This window comes from Electrophorus electricus, chromosome 12 (assembly GCF_013358815.1).
Source record: "Electrophorus electricus isolate fEleEle1 chromosome 12, fEleEle1.pri, whole genome shotgun sequence".
Lineage (NCBI taxonomy): Eukaryota > Metazoa > Chordata > Actinopteri > Gymnotiformes > Gymnotidae > Electrophorus > Electrophorus electricus.
In genome coordinates, this window is record NC_049546.1 from 11,152,474 (window position 1) to 11,172,271 (window position 19,798).

General features: G+C 40.0%; 3 protein-coding genes across 3 annotated transcripts; 1 reads left to right on the forward strand and 2 right to left on the reverse strand.

The window, feature by feature from the left end:
• Nucleotides 1-512: 512 nt before the first annotated feature.
• sqstm1 (sequestosome 1) lies at nucleotides 513-4,842 on the forward strand. Its single transcript, XM_027021985.2, has 8 exons — nucleotides 513-834; nucleotides 1,924-2,019; nucleotides 2,203-2,525; nucleotides 2,679-2,847; nucleotides 3,262-3,342; nucleotides 3,498-3,670; nucleotides 3,849-4,047; nucleotides 4,222-4,842. The coding sequence occupies exons 1-8, from the start codon at nucleotides 666-668 to the stop codon at nucleotides 4,380-4,382; spliced, it is 1,371 nt and encodes a 456-aa protein (XP_026877786.2). The 5' UTR covers nucleotides 513-665; the 3' UTR covers nucleotides 4,383-4,842.
• mrnip (MRN complex interacting protein) lies at nucleotides 4,509-8,512 on the reverse strand. Its single transcript, XM_027021986.2, has 7 exons — nucleotides 8,416-8,512; nucleotides 7,270-7,329; nucleotides 7,078-7,184; nucleotides 6,761-6,827; nucleotides 6,458-6,582; nucleotides 6,181-6,280; nucleotides 4,509-5,545 (listed from the first exon to the last, which is right to left on the reverse strand). Exons 1-7 carry the CDS (start codon nucleotides 8,473-8,475, stop codon nucleotides 4,943-4,945), a joined length of 1,122 nt encoding a protein of 373 aa, XP_026877787.2. The 5' UTR covers nucleotides 8,476-8,512; the 3' UTR covers nucleotides 4,509-4,942.
• A 1,724-nt stretch (nucleotides 8,513-10,236) lies between these two features.
• On the reverse strand, nucleotides 10,237-19,591 carry tcirg1b (T cell immune regulator 1, ATPase H+ transporting V0 subunit a3b). Its single transcript, XM_035532044.1, has 20 exons — nucleotides 19,443-19,591; nucleotides 18,153-18,272; nucleotides 17,771-17,865; nucleotides 17,503-17,629; nucleotides 17,289-17,384; nucleotides 16,976-17,164; nucleotides 16,683-16,765; nucleotides 16,127-16,220; nucleotides 15,637-15,849; nucleotides 15,037-15,187; nucleotides 14,793-14,932; nucleotides 14,486-14,643; nucleotides 14,271-14,361; nucleotides 13,833-13,951; nucleotides 13,519-13,732; nucleotides 13,118-13,231; nucleotides 12,115-12,192; nucleotides 11,633-11,753; nucleotides 11,280-11,451; nucleotides 10,237-11,174 (listed from the first exon to the last, which is right to left on the reverse strand). Exons 2-20 carry the CDS (start codon nucleotides 18,267-18,269, stop codon nucleotides 11,081-11,083), a joined length of 2,466 nt encoding a protein of 821 aa, XP_035387937.1. The 5' UTR covers nucleotides 18,270-18,272; nucleotides 19,443-19,591; the 3' UTR covers nucleotides 10,237-11,080.
• Nucleotides 19,592-19,798: the final 207 nt, after the last annotated feature.

The following is a 19,798-nucleotide window of genomic DNA, read 5'->3' on the forward strand; positions in this document are numbered from 1 at the left end:
ATTTCTATCATGCTTATACATGTAAATGCATTTATAACCTGTCTTGGACAAGAAAGTCTTCTTTTTTTCCTTGGGGTGTTTGAATTTGAGTTGGGTGATAACTAGGGAAAATGCCCAATTCTTTAATTAATTACTCCAATTATTGAACACGTATTTGCAATTACAAAAACTCAAATATAATAACTGGGCTGCTGGTGTAGAGAAATCGGGATTGTAAAAATTTTTTATAAATGTTTGATTTTTACATAACACATCGATTAACTCTACAGTATTTACGGAGACAGGTTTATTGTGATCTCAACGGAAGTTCCCCCTTCGGAAAATGCTGTGTCATTCCTCGGCCTTCCACAACCCTCCCTCCCCTCTGTTGTTGTAGTACCTTTGGATCATGCGTTCAGCGCAAAACAAGATGTGAGCTTTGTCCCGAAGACGCTCTTGGCCACGCCCCTTCAACCTACGGTGACGTCTCCGATTGGCTGTTCTGCTGCATAAAAATTGTAGGCAGTGTAACGGCTATAAACGGAACTGTAGACAGATTCAGGAAGCGTATTCCTCTGCGAGCTGTCAGCTGACTCGTGTTTTGAAGGGAAGTAATTTCTGCTGCGCAACAAACGCCAGTGCTCGACTTTGTAAACGAGTTGGTGGCATCACTGAGAAGACTAAAAATGTCGATGACTGTGAAAGCTTATCTCGTTGGAAAAGAAGACTGTACTAAAGAGATCCGGCGCTTTGCCATCGATCAAGACGTCTCAACTAGTTACGAGTACTTGAGTCGCAAGGTGGTGGATGTTTTTTCAAACCTCCGGAATGTTTCCCTCCAAATGTATTACAAAGGTAAACCTGAATGATTTTTAAAAATGTTAATCTCTTTCAAGTTATACTCCATTGATTATCCGTGGAGGAACAGGGCTTTATATTAGTCGATTACACATTAGACTGGATATAATTTATTACTTCAGTGCAAAGCGCTAATAAGTAGGCCTAAATGTCAGTTTATACTATTAGTTATTTGACATCAAATGAAAATCCTTATGTGTTTACCCTGGTCAGTCATAGGAAATTAGCTTACATTCTTAAATTAAACATGTTAAATGTACATTGTAATTAAACTACACTACTTTTATTGTTGTTTATATAGTAACTTTGGCCAAGCATATCTTATTAATTCCCTGTTTATCGGTACGAGACTGCCGGTTATATAACATGGTTTTGGCAGAAAACAGTGAGTGAGTTTGTAAAGGGATGACTTGTTAAGCTGGTTTTCCTGCATGTCTTATATGCATTGTATAAATATGTATGCAGCAGTAAGTTAAAAATAGAAGAAAAAAGGTGGGGAAAGTAATGTTTAAAAAAAAGTAATTGTCATTGACCAAAAAAGTGACTACTTTGGCCTTAATTCTTTACTGACACCTAGTGGCTGGGGTGTTTCAGAAATTATGTAGCATAAACTGGTTCGTTTGAGGACTAAAAAGCAATTTAAATCTCCTTATGTGAGCCGCACTTTTATAGAAAAAAAGTCCAAAAAAAACCCGCCAGAAATATTGATATTTCTGGTGGTGATCATTTTACTGGTCCTTTTTAATGACATTTTGATTAGCAGTGTTCTGTGGTAAAGGTGATTAGATTAGTTGATATACAATAATTGCTTTAAAACATATATAATTAGCATGAATTGCGAAGGCAATTTGTTCAGCTATGGATAGGGATCTGTTAAATTTCAAACATGTGTTCCATGAATGAACCAATTAACTAGAATTTAGAATTTCTAATATTAGATTCCTGTTTTAAAAGCATTTTCAGCTTCAATAAAGGAAAGTCCTTCTGTGGTGTGTGCCGTTTAATTTACATCTAGCCAAAACATGTTTTAAATTAATGGCCTATTGCCATTACAAATCCAGTCACTGGGTTTCTCCATTCTCTTAGATGAGGATGGTGACATGATTGCCTTCTCTTCTGATGAGGAGCTGATCATGGGTCTGGCGCTAGTGAAGGATGACACCTTCCGCCTCTTCATCAAGGGCAAGTTTATGCATTTTTGATATTTCTAATCGCATCCAGAACACATTCTGGTGTTTGGATTTGTTTTAAATTTAAAATAAACAAGGGAATGTCAACAATTTAGTAGCTTGGACACATTTAAAAAAATAATAATAATTCTTTAACTAGATACTAAGATTCTGTCCTGTTGTTTACCCCATTCAGAAAAGAAGGAGCACAAGCGTGACTTCTCGCCTCATGGCAAGCAAGGGCTATCTTTACCCCCTGCTTCAGGACCACATCACATGGGACCCCATGGGCACCACCACATGGGGCCTTTAGGACCTCCTCCTATGGGCCCACCTCATCACCCCCCCATGGTTCACCCCAGTGTGACCTGTGACGGGTGTGAGGGACAGGTGGTCGGGACTCGTTTTAAGTGCACTGTGTGCCGAGACTATGACCTGTGTTCCACCTGCCAGGCCAAGGGCCTTCATAAGGAGCATCCTCTTTTGCCCATTTTTCACCCCATGGCTAACATGTTTGAGGTAAGAACCAGCCAAGTGGAAAATATTTGTCATTGTGTTCTTTGGAAGGTGCCATCATTTTTTACTTTTGTTTCCTGTGCTTTTCTAAAAAACAGTAGGGGGGCGCTAAGTGGTTGGGTTCAACTTGTTAAACTCTTCTGCTTTGTTACTTAGTGGTTCCCTCGTGGGAAGGGCTGGCGTAAGATGAAGCACTGCATGTGGGCTGGAGCTCAAGCTCATGTCCAGGCCCAAAACCAGGCTCAAAACCAGGCTCAGCCAGGTCCATCTGTTGCCCAGCCTAGCTCCCAGGAGGCCGAGTCACAGGATAGCCAGGCTCAAAATGGTAAAGACTTGATGGAATTAATTCTCTATTTCAGCATTAATATGTAATGGGAAATACTAAAGAAGCAGATTAGATGCTAAGTGCCTTCTTCAGTAAGAGTTTACATGTAATACTAAGAATATTTATGCAGAAATGGAATTTACTTGCTGTCAAAAGTTATCAGCCAAGCTGGCCCACTGTGCCATCATCCCAGTCACCAATGATGCTCCAATCCAGTTTTTGTCTGCTAGTTGCATAGCTTGAAACGGCATTGTTCAAGTTATACTCATCTGTTCTGTTGATGTTTAGCACATTTCAAAACCCATCCCATGCATCTGTATCATTTTGCCTCGAGTTAAATTTATTTATTTATTTTTTTTTGCTTGTTCCATTGCCCTTTGTAGCCATTCCTGAACCAATTATTTTCTTTTACAGGAGCCTCTACATCTGCCAAGGCCAATATGGAGTATCTGAAGAACATTGGAGAGGGAGTGGCTGCCATGCTGATCCCCCTTGGTAGGTGCCCTCTCCATCACAAATGGACTGAATAAGACATCTTTGCAAGAATCCTTATTCTTAAAGCCCTGCAAACAATTTCTAATAAAGTAGCATCCTGCAAATTAGTGGTACACCTGTATATTTGCTTGGCAAATAAATGTGGTTCTCTACAGGCATAGATGTGGACATTGATGTGGAGCATGAGGGTAGGAGGACCAAAGTGACACCAACCCCCCCTGCTTCGAGTGGACCTCCTAGTACTCGGAGCGACGGAGGCCTCCTTTCCACTGGGGCAGAGGGGGATTCTACAAGTTCAAGCAGTGTAGAAGCTACTGAGGGAGCAAAGGTAATTGAATAAGACCTGTACTAAATACCTAGGTTGGGTTTTTTTGTTTTTTTTAAATCGCAACTCTTAAATTGTCAAATAAGCCAGTAATCAGTTCATATTTATCATAATGTTGAATTTACCCTGGCGAATGTGCTGAACAAGGACTCCCAATATGTTTTCTAAATTGCCCTTACAGGATCAGAAAGACAAAGATGAGGAGTGGACTCATGTGAGCTCAAAGGAAGTGGATCCATCCACAGGCGAGTTGCAGTCATTGGGGATGCAGGTGGATGGGCATGAGGAAGTAACCATTTGCCCTGCCTCTCTCTGCACCACCTCTAACCAAGGCCCCACTGGGCTGCGTGAGGCTGCTCACTACCCACACCTGCCCCAAGGTATAATGCAGTAACTGACAATCCAAACTCTTTCCCCCATGTCTAGCTCCCTGTTCATTTGTTCTCTGCATCTTATGAACCAATATGAGTTTTAACTGACCTGACATTCTACATGCCCTCTAATCCCCAAACATCAAATCAAATGCTCACAACCTAATTTTTCCCTCTTCTCAGATGCAGACCCTCGACTAGTGGAATCTCTGTCTCAGATGCTGTCAATGGGGTTTTCAGATGATGGTGGCTGGCTGACGAGGCTTCTCCAGACAAAGAACTATGACATTGGAGGTGCTCTGGACACCATCCAGTATTCCAAACCACCTGGTCCACCGAAATGAAGGCCTGCATGGTCTCAGAAAAATATTAAATCCCCTTGCTAACCCTATAGCAATTTCTACCAAGTCTGCCTTTCCTACATAAGTAAAAATTTCCTTTCATACTGCTGACAACAAACTACTCTGGTATTTTAAAGAACAGTGATTTATAATCTTTATCAACACTTGTCTTTAATGAAATACAACTTGTAACCTTAACAAATTATATAATGACTACATAACCTACTGATTAAACTTCTCATGTTTTATAAAAATGGTACCAAAAAAAAATTCAAATTGGTCAACATTAAGAAAAACATGGCTATTGAACAAATTTCTTATAGTCACTGTTTCAAGGCACCATTTACTTCAACAATATTTCTCAAATGAGTTTTTTTGTTAGAATGAATAGGAATCATTTGTTCTATTTTCAAAGTTTCGTGCTCTGACTGTCAAATAAAATGCCTCAGCAAAATTATTAAAACACCTCTCGATGATTGATTATTAAAACACTGTAGCCCCAATTGGGTAATATTGTTTGTAATATTAGCAACTATTCAAAGAAAAATGTAAAGTGTAACACATTAAAATGTGTCATCAAAGTCCTCATCAGTATAGAAAAATGTTCTCAAAGAAAGGGCAGGACTTGTTCTTTTGACAGGTACTGGCTGAAGACAGATAGGCTTCTTGGAGCGAAGAGGCTCTGATTTAAAGATAGGACTGCTGGACTGGTTAGAAGTAGTCCCAGTTAAACAGTGGCTCAGTTTCTCAAAAGCACGCTCGGTAGTCCTGTTACATAATCCAAGCTCCTTATCCAATAAAGATCTTCCACAAACTCTGTCTCCACTACCCATGTTGCCTGCATTTCCATCTATAACTTGTATATGCTTGCCTGGACTCAGAGTAGAGAGGGAGTGGTGTACTTCAGCATCAGCTGCCTTAGCACTCATTTGAGAATAATTATCATCCTCCCTCTTGTCCTCTTCAACAGTTGCAGTAGTAAGGAACCTAGTCCATTTGGAGCCTCCAGACGCCATGTTAGTTTCACTCAAACTCATAAAAGAGGATGTAGCTGCAAAAACATTGCTGGCAGACACTGAGGGATGCTTGGTGGTTACCTTGGCAGAAGGCTGCTGTATATTTGCTCCACTGTCGTATCCACTAAGAGCATAACGATCATGCTGCGGCTGCAATATAAGTGATGTGTTTCAGCCAAGTATTCCTCCATGCTCACATGAAAGAAGAGACTCACATCAGAGCCTGCCCAAGTACTTGAAGGCTGACCCATCTACTATTAGCAGTTTAATGGTAGTCTAAAGGCAGAGCTCAATTATCTTAATTTCAAAAAGGTTTTGTTTAAGTCTGTTGCAAAAAGAATAAAATAAATAAATCAGTATATGGACAAAGCTAATTATTACATTTTAGCTCAGGAAATATCAGTAATGAAACCTGCCCAACATGTCATTTTAAGTTTAGTTTTCCATTTATTCATTTACTTCCTGAGTTTAGCATTTCACATTTATCCTTTTGTGTCGGTACCATGGAGCTAGAATAAACTAAACAAAAAATTAGGAATTCCCATATGAGCAGCTATTTAGTCCAATGACTGCATCATATTTTTATGTGGGAAAGTATTTATTGCTAAAATTATTCACTTGTAAAAAAAAATAAACATTGTTTATGACCATGTGCAGATAACCTTCACTTGAGTAATGTTATTGTGATGGTTTCACAGGCATCCAGTTTCACTCAGTATGTTATTTAAACCAGCCTGAGCAACAAAAACACAGGTTTAGGTGTGTCACTGTCTGACATACTTTACCTCAAATAGTAGTTCTTTGGGCCTCCGACAAGCAGTGATAGCCTCACAGACTGTGGAGTGGCCTCCCGCACCTCCTGAAGTAATGCTTTTCTTCCTCTTTCTGCTAAAAGGAAAACAAAAATGAAATCCATTCTTTTCATATAATAGACATCTCCTAGCAAGTTAAACTCTTCACTTGATAAGATTCTTTACTTTCTAAATAGAGAGATTGACTGTTTATAATTAGAAATACTTATATTTATTGTGCACTGGGAGAATATATAGCCACTGGTCTGACCTTATATTATGACGACTTCTAAACCTCTCTCTGCCTGTGCAAACATTCTCATCCTCTTCGTTATCTTCGTCATCCCTTGGTCTGCTGTCCATTTGATCTAGAAATTTACTCCAGCGGCTGACACCCTGCATGATGATGGTAGATATGAGAAAAAGGGGCTATCAACGGAACAATTTTGAAATCCACCATAAATGTTTGCCAAGAGCATTATTGTCATAGCTTGATCCTATTCATAAGACATCACCATGCCCAAGGACCTGATAAAACAGTGCTGAAGATGCCCTCCAGCAGAACATACTCTACCTGTTTCTCACAGCTTTGAGCATCACCACCAAAACCCTCTTCAGCTTCACACTCCTTCTCTTTCTCCCTTTGAAAAATAATGAAGTTACTTGGTACTGTGCCATGAGTAATGTTAGGTGCTATGAGTAAAGTGGGTGAGTAATTATGAGCGATTGTTTGAAACACCAGTTGTAGTGTTTAAAAACTACACTTTACTCATGGCACCCAACATTGTATTTATGGGTGCTTATTTCAGTGCACAGGTTTTTTACACTGTGCTTTTAAACTTTAGATGCTCACAATAATTCCAGATATTGATATTCAAAATGTATGCTTACCACTGTGTCCAGGTCTTTTCATTTTCTACCTCCAGAAGTTCACCACGCAGTAAATTCAACTTCTGCACATGGCGTCTACAGTCTGCACCAGTTCCTCTGCCATATTCCTGCAATAAGCCACCAAAATGTGGAGTTGGGGAGGATAAAACCCCCTGGCCTGCATCTGCCCAATACACAAGACTTCCTCCTTACCTTAATAAGTGACTGTTTTTCTCCACACATCTTGCAGCTCCATTTTTTGCTCTTTTTAACCTTAAGTAAAATAAAGTTACATCTTAGCTGGACAGTGACAGCTGATCAGCTGTTCTTGTAGGAAATGCATCTTGATGGCTCTGGCTCTTATAACTGGAGTTTCTCCACAAATGGCACAGATTTGACCTGCCAGATAACTTGCAATGTTAAAGGCTTCAGAAAGTGAGTGCAGAGAAAACCACTCAATGTCCATCAGTGGGCTCATTGTTTAAGAACACAATTACTCATTTTCTGAACAACACAATGGAGTTTGGCAAGAGAGTCATCTGGTAAGCTTTACAGATCTTTGGAGAGCTAGCTACAAAGGTTTTGTTGTCATGGGTGAGGTTTGGTACCAGCGTAGAAAACAGTCACACGTAACGTAGCCGTTGGATGCTGTGCAGGAGTGACACTAATGTGACATCACTGAGGGGTTGCTCCACCACATTCAGTGTCATGTAAACCCATGAATTATGTTCAGTTCTGAAACCTATGCACTGCGTAATAGTCCAGATTTAGTACAAGTGACCTAACAGAAATCCGATTTTGTTCTCTTTTCCCGGAGAACTATAGATAGTATATAGTAATATTACGTAGATGAACATTCTATTCCTTGACCGAACCATTTGTCCATTACGAAACATATAATCACAGAATTAACTCGCTAGTATGAATATTCCTATCTCTTGTAATCGTCAGTGACAATAGGTTCGCGTTAAACCACCATTTCAGTCACAGAACCACTCAGTTTCTACTTGATTCTAAAACAAATAACTAAATAGCGAGTTAGCTAACCTAGGTTAACATACTTTATTAGCCAACCTAGCTGGTTTACAATATATTTGTCATGTAGTTAACCTTAGGTTAGTTAACCGAAGTGGCTAGATAAAACGTTAATCGGAAATACTATTATTACTACTGCTACTGCTACTACTACTACTACTACTACTACTACTACTACTACTACTACTAATAATAATAATAATAATAATAATAATGCAGATTTAAAAGATCTTGTTGTTCTTAGCTAGCGTTAGCTAACTTAGCTAACGCAAATTATTTTATTTAATACTAGCTGACCTGATAAGGAGTTACATCTGCAGTTACCTGTTGTACTTGAAATATCTGACAAGAAAAACATCTCAATACATGAAAATCTTGCACCATGTTGGTATTATCTTGTAGTCTATTATATTTAAAAAAAAAAGTTGGGTTTCTTTTAGCGAAATATTTTAGAAATTCACAAATCGCGCCTTTCCGCGTAGGTGCGTCATTACGTTACTCACGTGACCAACTTTGAAACGAGTGAATCCCCGTGACCCTGTCCGTCAAATTAAAAGCCGACACGGGAATCCTGTTAATGGTTGTAAAAAACTAATCAAGCGCCGCTGTAATTTTAGGTAAGACGAGGTTTGCTAATACGTGCCATTTTACAGCTACTACTAGTTAGTTAGAGGTAAACTGTCATTTCCAATTTGTATGACCATTTAACATTCCTCAATCCGCAGTGTCACATGTGTATCAGGAATACGTCATAGAAGTCTTTACCTTAAACAGTGGACTCTGTAGTGGGTATAGCACCCATGGGTGTTTAATGATCCTGACTGGTAGGATCTATGAACTGACAGGTGACTCTGGCAGAAATCACATTTGCATTCAATGCACTAGGCCCCACCTGCATATCCCGCAGGTCAGTGCAGCGTTCTTTAGCTTCTATGGGTTACAGGAGCAGAAGACCAACCAGAGTGCCTGTCTTAACACCATGCCACTGGACACAGTGCCTCACCTGACCTTGTTTACTAACATGGTCCAATGAGTCATGGTATCAGTTGTTTTGAGCTGATGGTAGGGTTTGTGTGTGATGCAGACTCCATGAAGTCATGGACCCCACTTGTCAACAAAGCACTGTGCAGGCTGGTGGTGGTTCCATACTTGTGTGGAGTGTGTTCTCATGGCATGGTTCGGTCCACCTGTCTTCTTAAACACACAATGACTGGTGCCAACTACATTTCATTGCTTGGTAACCATTTGCAGCCCTTCATGGACTTCATGTACCCCCACAGTGATAGAATATTCCAGCAGGATAAGGCACCATGCCATCAGGCCAAAGTTGTCCAAAACTGGTTCGTGGGGCAGTCTGGAGAGTTCAGACAAATGAGGTGGCCTGCACATTAACCTTATTCAATGATGAGGTGTGGAAGAATGTGACTGGCCCCCACAGAGCCCTAACCTCAACCCCACTGAACATCTTTGGGATGAACTAGAACAGAGATAGCGAGCCAGACCCTCTGGTTCAATAGTGTCTGACCTCAGAAATGCTTTACTTGAGGAATGGAGAAAAAGAAAATCACAAAGACATGCTCCAACATCATGTATAAAGGCTTCCCAGAAGAATGAAAGCTGTAGTAATTGAAACGAGGGAGACCAACTACATATTAATGCCTGATGTCGCAGAAACACCTGTAGTTGTCCCAGTGTTTTTGTCCATATGGTGCATGTGCAAATCTATCTGTGGTCTATATGACTCTACCTTTGTGATTAAAGTTTTATTTCATTTTTAAGGCTTGTTAGTTTTTCATTTGTGTATCATTTATGCTTTTCATTATGGACCAGTTTCCCTGACATAAATTAAATATAAGACTATATTACAAAGAATCACCGGTGCAAGGCTGGGAGTGGGTTACACAAATCCTTCGTTTGAATAAATGAAATGATGTACTGTTGCATCTGTTGGAAGTGAGTCAAGTAACAAAAAATGCATTTGAATTAAAGTATTAAAATAAGTAATTGTAACATTAAAAGCAAGTTTACTTTTGCACTCACCAAAGCAGCTAGCTGTTAAACAAATGTAGAGGAGTCAAAAATAGTATGCATCGCTTCAAAAATGGTACTTAGGTATAGTAATGGAGTATGTATACTCAACATCCATCCCTGTTCTAATGGTAATTTATTGGCATTGCAATTTATTCCAATGCTTAATCCAAGTCCAAGACACCAGCCTGTTACAGTCTTCTGCATATTTTCTAAACACGGGGACATGGGTTTCCACATTGGCAGGTTTCTTAAAGCAATTTACATATAGAACTCTCAAAACTGTAAGAGACTTGCTTAGACTCTTGTACTGTATTTCAGACTTACATTCTAATTTTAAAGCTAATTGGTACTGTGTCATTAAAATACTTCAGGTAAGTCACTAAACAAGTTCATTTTTTAAAAAGACATTTTAAAGAAACCACATGGCAAGAAGAAAACACCTGGAAATAAATGCATTTCTGAATTATGAAAAGCACATTCAATTCTATTAAATAAAAAAAAAAACCAACCTTTGGTATAACCATAGCTTTGGCCTTTTCCTGAGCTGCGTTATCACCAAACCACTTCACAAACCAGTCAGACCAGTCATACACATATATAACATTTCCCTGAGTTACATTCTGTGCTTACTGAACTTCGGTGAAGTACTACAGCAATAACAATTGTTTACATGGAAAACAATAAATAAAGTTTAGTTGAATGAAGAAAAAGCTAAAAAGCTTCTCTCATCCTAATCCAAATACTAACCCTTATAAGAAAGCTCAAAACTGGTCAACACAGTATTAAAAAGGGATGCGTCACCATCATGAACATTGATCTGACAGAGATTTTGTCTTAGATTATAACAGGTTCAACATTGCCAACAATAAATTCAACATTACCATTTTCTATATGTTTGGGTTAAAATGTACCATTGCAGTTTCAAGTTTCCAAGAACATAATTATTTGACATTGACCATTAATTAGCTGAGGAGAGACTGATTATGGAGGCAAAGGCAAATGGATTGAGTTTGTAGCCTGTTCCACTGTAGAACTTGTTCTGAAATTCCACCCTGGGAGAGAGAGAAATAATTTTTTGTAAGTCTAAACAGGAGAAAATTCGCAGAGTGCAATGACACAGTTTAAACCACAAATACTTGTGCACGTGTTGCTGTTACCAGTGAAGTCGCAAAGCATGTAGAAAAGCTGACAGCCCTTCCATGACAAGTAGAATTGAAACCGTCAGCACAGCAAAGACTGCAAATATGACAGCCATGATCACACTTCCCACATAGCCATGCTGTGAGAAGGAGAACCGCATCACCATCACCCAAAGCACTTCTGACAGCTCTGTATAAAGCGCACACACACACACACACGTTAATACACACAGTAATCACAAGCAAAGATATTCCAAATCATTTGTTAACCACAAATCATAAACACGCTCACACCAACACTAAGCGTGTCAATTGCTAAGCCTTATAAATACCACCCCACAGACTAGGGGGAGCTCTCTCTTCCTACTCACGTGCGTGTGCCAGACTGAGTGCCCAAAGACGTAAATAGGAGGCTGTATTGGAGATACAGCCCAGGCAGTACTCTATAGTGTGGATGGCCTGGTGCATGAACACGTCTGGCCCATCAAACATCTGCCAATCAGCAACATCGGGGTGGGGGGAGAGGGGTGTTGGGGGTTAAGACAAACTAATGCATTAGTATGAGAAATATGTTCCTTTTTCATCCACCTTGTTATGCAAATTTTATGCAACAGCTTCCAAGCACTTTGTATTTTTACCCCTAGTCATGATACTTCATCTTCAGTTTTTTCAATTTCTGCAGTAAATGGAAACAATTTTGCTCGAATAGTTATCTGCTGGCTCTTCAGAACTATGACATTTGCCAAACATTTGAATGGGAATGTTTCACAAAAACATTTTATTTTGAGGAGCTATGACGGCATGCTTTTGTGACCAAATCCACTCCTGCCTATCTTCCCTATCATCCACTCACCTCGTCATCTCTCGTCTCCGTCTCTCCCTGTTGAACATTTATGGAGCCACTTTCTGCCAGTAGAGGGCGCCTTTCACCCTGTAGCACAAGTTAACAGTCAAGCATACATATGAACTGTAAAAAATACAAACAAGCAAATAAATGTAAAAAAAATATCATCATCATCATCAGTGGTATATCAGAGTTCTCAAGGTCCAGGCCCTACAGATTTTCCATCTTTGCCTTACCTGTGAAGACAAAGCGCCCAAACAAGTACATTAATAATTTAATCAATCATCGACAAGGGATTACCAAATCCAGAGCTGGATTTGGGATTCGAGGTTCAGATTTCCAATACCACTGACCACCAGATTTCAACACTACTGATGCAGAGGTTGTCAAAATTGTCAAAGTATACAAGGTTTCTGAGGAAACAGGACGTCTTATACAGATGTCCATTAGCAGTGCAAGCAAAGTGCTTCTTTTTTGTTTGTTTTTTCAAACAAATATTTGGCATAGACCCAGTATGTATAATTCATACAAAAATTAAATGACTCCTATTCACATTAGTGTATAAAAAAGTATGATACAAAAGGCACATATAAAATTCATACTGTGTAAATCTAAAATGATATTACTGGTAATGGGACATTGTTTAACTTTTAAATTTGTGCATATTTATTTAGCTACCACAAAGTTAATTCCTCTGCTTTGTATTAGATCATGAGAATGCTTCACAGTGCATATGAAATATCAGGTAACTTCATATTCAGATCTTAATATAGGTTTATAATCACATTTCAAGACTACAATTGTTTTCTGTATATAAAATGTTGATCAACTAATATAACATTTAAATGTACAGGTAGGGTATAATGTTTTTAATCATGTATATTACTTCATATGAGAGAAAAAGTGTAGTAAAATTGCATTTTAAAATGAACATATATGATGCTTCATTAAAAAGTCATTTAATTTTTACCTGCACATGCATGCTCAAATGCACAAGCGCAGAAACACTTACAGAGGGCTGGTGTTTCTTCTTCTTATATGTGATGTACTCATAGATGGGCTTCCCCAGCAGTAGCACAGGGACTGAACACAAAGCTACAATCACCAGAACCTTCTGCACTATCATCTGCAGGCAGGCAGACAGACAGAAAGAGAGAGAGAGTGCAAGAACAATTTGAGTAAGGAAAATGTCTGACCCTCACATTTCTGTGACCAAGAACTAGTCTATCCCTAACTCTGAGCAGAAACTCGACTCAAACCAAACTCCAACAAACATGTCATCAGAGCTTGGAAGCTAGCCAACCATTTGAGTATGATGCCAATTGGTGGCTATTGGATTATCCACCCTCACATTATTGACCCTTACTTTAAAGAGTCCAAAAGAAGTAGAGTTTCTGAAAACATCCCACATACCTGGCCTTGGTAGAGTGGTGCATTCTCGTTGTTCTCCGTGAACAGGAACATGTCTATGAAGTGGATGAGGATGCTGGGTGCAGAGTCAGAGTGCATGGGGCCAAAGGTCACCCACTTAAAAATGATCATGAAGATCAGGTAGCCAAACAAACACAGCATGAAACATAGTTCAGGGATCAGCACCAGAAACACACTGCTCATCTCCCTAAAGTGTCTGTTGGGCGAGAAAAGAGGGGAAATGATTGATCAGTGGGCATAAGGTCATGCTGTAGACAGAGAGCCAAACCAGACTCCTGCAGAAAGTGTGCACCCACATGTAGTTGAAGACAGATAAACAGACACCAAAGGTCATGTGGATGACTCCAATAATGACGGACATCTTCATCTTGTAGGAGTTGAGGAACGTGAGGTGGTTATTAGCCAGCCCCCAGATCTGAGTGGAAGAGACTTTACAGTTACTTACTTTCCTATTTTATCCATTGTAAAACTCAGTGAGGCACTGAACTCAAGTTGTGAGAAATAGAGCTCAGCTACTTAGAGAAAGAGCTGAAAAATAAAAGTTAAGAACCCCGTCTCATTCCATATTAACCATTACAAAATATGAACTAAAAATTCAAATCAAAATGAATTTATGTACTTACATAAAGACCTTATTCAGCATTATGTAAAGCATGCAAAGAAACAAATGCACACCTAAAATAAATGTGCTGATTTTTAAGTTTAACATTTTCATATATTACAAATACACTTACCGGATCGATGCCAAAAGGGTATGGCCCAGTGAAAACCCCAGTAACATTCGGATCCAGCGAAAGGTAAAGATTATTTTTGAATGTTTCCTCACTGAGGAAAAAAGAGAGTATTTCTGTACCAACACTTCCACATACAGAAAAATGTAACAAAACAGTGTCATTGTAAATGTCTGAATGTGTATTTGTGTTTGCACACGTGGAAGAGAGAAACGCACGTCCAGTTATAGTGCTCAGCGTTGGGCCGTATGCGCCAACCAGATGAAAAGGTGCTGAGGCCCCGGCTGAAGCACTCGTTATAGATGGCCCCAGTGTAGATGGAGAAGAGACCCATGAGTAGGATGAGGTAGCGTCCCCCGAACATCATACGCCAGATCTGACACCAAGCAAGGAGACTCAAATAAACACAGATCACCAGGAGGGGGAAAACATTGGGATGGACATGCAACAAGAAAATACTTCGTCTACTCATGTCTTGACGAACTGAAGAGGAATATAAAGAGTATGAGTGTCCAAGTGTGTTACCTCATTGGTGTTGTTTCTCATTTTGGGGTCCTTTTCTTCCAGAACCATCCAGAGAGCAGCAAGTGTCATTACAATGCCATGACCAACATCACCAAACATCACAGCAAACAAGAAGGGGAAAGTGATGATGGTGTAAACAGCTATGAAGACAAAGAGGTAGATAATGTCAAAAAAAGAGTAAAGACAGGAGATACATAGCTCTTTATCATGTGGCTTGTTTGCATGTGTCCATATGTGTGGTTACCTGGGTTGACCTCCCTATAGCTGGCTACTCCATAAGCATCTACTATGTTCTGGAATCCTGAAGTGAAGCTGTTGGTAGGAAAGACGGTAGGAGGAGAGGTGGTAGCAGGCAAACGATTATAGAATGAATCAACACTGCTACCACTCTTCCTCTGGTGCACAGAGAGAGAGAGAGAGAGAGAGAGACACACACACACACACACACACACACACACACACACACACACACACACACACACACACCACACACACACACACCACACACACACAGACAGACAGAGAATGAGCATGATTAACCACACTACCTTGCAATTTCAGTCCAATATCGAACTACAGTTCAAGTTCAGACCAATTACATTCAGTAATCAACAAATCTAGAAAGTCTTCCTTAAATTTTTTGTACACTATTCGCTTTGGACCATTTTAAACCATACTGACATGTTTCATAAAGAATAAACCTTCTGGCTATACTGTGTCTTTGACATTGATTCAAATGTGTAAGTACTCTTCCAAATTACCTGCGTAAATACAAGTCATCTCAAACGAACTAGCTAACTAGTGCTTAAATGCAACCAGTGGCTCTGGAGCATTGGTGTCTCACCCCTCCCTCGCGCAGGGCGTTCTGCAGGGCAGAGAGTTGGTTCACAGGGCACCAGGCCTCGGCGATCAGGCACTTCTCAGTGACGGAGGGGCTGCAGAGGTTCAACACCAGCTGCACGGCCTTACACTTCTGCACACGCACCCGCCACTTTGGCAGGACTGCCACGGCCCGCATTAAGAGCTGTTGCAGGTACTGTTCTGTCTCACTAATCACCTCAGGAGAGAGACGGGTGGGAGAGAGAGGGGAGGGGTAGAGACAGAGAGAGAGAAGAAAAAGTAGAGAGAGGGAAAGAGGAAGAGAGAAAGAAAAAGGAGGAAGAAGAGCAAGGAAGCTTGAATAACAAAAAGGGCAAGTATGGCAAGTGGGGAAACTTGGGAATGTTTGATTTCCTAATTCTTTGTTTAGTACGCTGTAGTATCAGTGTATGACAGTGATGAGCCTGGTACGCCCTAGAGAACGAGCGCCATCGTAGCAGGTTTGGGAGACTTACAGACTGGATGTCCTCAATCCTGCGCCTCAGTTCACTCAAAACCTCCTCTCTCTCGGCCTGGCTCTCCGCATATGGAAACATCTGTGTGTGGAAGCTAGATGCATGAAAAAATACCACTAAATAATTTAATTTAAAGAAAAGAATATTCATGTAGCAGCAAGCAATTTTTTCTTTGAAACTGAAAGGTTTAATTTTTGTTCGCTTGCTTGCTTTTAAATAAACTACATTAATTAGGCGCTTTAATTACTACTTTACATTCTGTTGCTACCGCTTTACTACTAAACAAAGTTCTAGTCCATCCTGATCCTCAGTGAGAATGAATATATATATATTAAAAAATATGTGTTTGTTTGGTTTAGTTTTTAAATTTTTTCGAAGGCTAGGAATAGTCATGGTGCTTTTGCCTCCAAAATCTGCCACTGATGTTAAGAAAGCATGTTCCAAATTCGTGAACATAAATCTTAAACTACTACCTAAAACTTTTAAGATTAAGGATTTTTGTCCTTTATAGAACCTAATATTTCTTAGAAACAAATTAAACACCACTAAAACCCACCAATCACAGATCTTCTTTACTTTTTGTCCAATCTGATCCCCCCAATAAGAGATGAGGAAGATTGTCCACTGCACCATCTCCCCCTGAGACACAATAAGGGTGACAAACACTCTAAAGTAAGAAACATTTGTCTTGCCCACAGATTCTCTGGAGTTGTCAAATAACAAGCCAAAATCTTAATTTACACTCAAATACATCTTCAATAAACACAACACTCAATAATAATAATAATAATAATAATAATAATATTATTATTATTATTATTATTATTAGAAGTCTGCATTCTTCCTCACACTCTCAGGGTGTTCCAGCTTCTCCTCCATCTCTCGAAAGTCCACGATGATGTAACCACGGCACGCCCGCCACAGTAGCCTCTCAAAGGCAGGCACCTTCCATGGGTGCACCACACCCGCAACAAAACTCAGCCTCACATCCTGCCTGTTCTCGGTTACGCGTGCCGGATCAAACGAGAGCGGTGGTGTCTGTTGCATGCATGGACAATAAGCACGCGCATGCACACACTCACAGTCAAAGTCAAAAAGTGTGTAGGCCTAAAATTGTATATTAGTAGAGAGAAGCAGGGCTGGTGGGAAATGTAGTATGGACCTGTGAAGCAGTGAGGAAGTGCGTCTGAGTGAGCACTCCTTGATACTGGCACAGCTGAGTCAGCTGAGCACGGATGCTGTCTCTGTTCCTAGACACCTGGAGAAGTGAACAGAAATAAAATCTAATGAACACCAACCAGCAAGAGCTTCTTACTGCTAGATCTTTCCAGAATGCTGCTTGGTTAATGCTGTATGGCTGTCTCACTCTCACACACCTCCCTGAGCTCACGAGCCAAGCGTTCGCTCTCCTCCTCGATAGTGAGCAGCTCCTTGGGCTGTGGAGCTGGAAGGGTGGGTACCGGCTCCTCCAGGGGCGAGCGCAGTGAAAGAGAGCGGCATAATCTCCTGCTCCAGAAAATGCTGAGCACGTCATCCCAGCACAGGAAGAACAAAAGTCATCAACGTCTCATCCAGCAGGCAGTAAAAATGCCATTAAAGGTCCAAACCGGGTAACGTGACAAAGGTGATCAGATTCATGAAGACACCCAGAGTAACTCACCAAAGGTTTTCTCCAGCTCCTCACATCTCCTCACCTCACTGACAAACTTCCTCTGAAAGGCGTTCACATTTGGATTCAGCTAAGACCAAAAAAGACAGAGGGTGACTAAAGATGATGGCAAATGGAATTACTTGAAGCATCTTAAAACGCATGTTCCTGTTTCACTACTTGATATTTCACTCTGGAGTCTCTGCAGATGTCATGAGAGACGGCATCTGAGCTCTCAATTCAAATGGGAAACACATTTTATGCAAATTCATCAAAAGTACCTTACAAGTATAGTATTGATTTTGTGTGTGAGGTTGAGAAAAAGAAAGAGAGGAGGAGAGAGAAGTAAAAACATAAATGATACAGCCTTCCACTCACATCTCTAAACTCCACGATGCCCAACTCTCCCAGCTCACTGATGCAGTTGTAGGCAGCACCCGACTGCAGGAACAGCTGCACAAGACATACCTCCTCACTGCGGAACATAGACCCCATGACCTATGACAGAGAGAGAAAGAAAGAAAGCGAAACATACAGACAGATACCCATCAATCACATGTCAGTTTTTCCATATTCAGCTACAACTTTATTTGAGGGTGTGAGCCTCCATTTCCTGTGTAATAAAATACGACAGGCTCCATTTCTGTTCTCTGATGTGTAAACCAGCATGTGAGTGTGAGTCTAGCTTGTGTGCGTCCATTTTTGGTTGCAAACCATCATCTTCTCTATTGTCTAGTTACATTTCACTGTGCACTTCATAATCATCCTGCCAATCAGAATCTGTGTTTCTAAATTCACACAGTTTAAAATCATGTTTCCAAGCCAAAAAGAAAGTAATTGTGACAACACTAAAAACTCTGGGAATATATATTAAGTTACTACCATGCACCTTTGTTTATGACAAAATAAATGGTTTTCACCTCTCGTGAAGACACAAGCAATATGCTGCCTGTCCTGTAAAATTGTCCTCTCATGGGATTAAAGATCTTAATTGTTGTATTATATGTACATTTTCATGAATATAATTTTTTGTGTTTGTTTTGTTTTTACAGTGTCCCACCCTTGGAGTTGTTCAGTAAAGCGGTGACCGGCATCAGTCAGTGGTACATTGTTGAAGTGTTGGGATTTACAGAGGAACAAAGTTATTTCCTTTCTCGAGGCCAAATGGCAAAGATTTCCATACTGTGCTACTTAGTTCTACAAGTTTTCTAAAGACCTGCAAGACCAACAGTGGCATTTCTGATTACTTAAAACTTTTAAACAGGAGATGAAAATAATGTAGATAAAACCACACTCTTCCCAACACTGGCCACTGACCACTTAAAAAATTAAAATCCAAGACATTTATTAAATCTATATTAAAGTAGAATAAATCAGGATTTTCCCACTTCCCTAATCAGGTTTCGTTTTCAGGGTCATGAATATCAGTCTCCTGTTTCCCGTTTAGCCTAATAATGTCACCTCAAGCATTCTCCATGACACTTTTTCAAACTAATTATCGACTGAAATGCCACTAACCATATCACGCTGTTACCTTTCTGCATGTAGGTTACCAAAGTTTATCTTCTAACTCACTTCTGTTTTGCTTTAGACATTAGCTAACTATATTACAATATCGGACAAAAATGAGTATTTGTATAGAAATAATATACATAATATAAATCTTACCCGCAGACAGTGAATGGATAATGGCAGCAATCTTCACGATCGTACAGCACTGGTGCGCACACCGACTATACACAGCGAGTAAAAGAGTAAGACTAAACCGATGAAGGGCGTTTAAACAGCGTCTGGATGAATGTCCAGACTAAAGCTAATTCGCCGACTTCCCGTTTCTTCGGAGTCACGTTACACGAGTCGTTCACGTGACACTTGATTGCGCTCTTCAGTGTGAAGGAATTCTGTTCGCTGAAGGAACAGGTCGAAAATGGACTTTGTGTGGCTTTCCGCTTATTTGGATATCATTGTTCATCTTGTGAATTAACGATTTTTGCTTCGTTTTTTAAAAATGTTTTGGAATACTA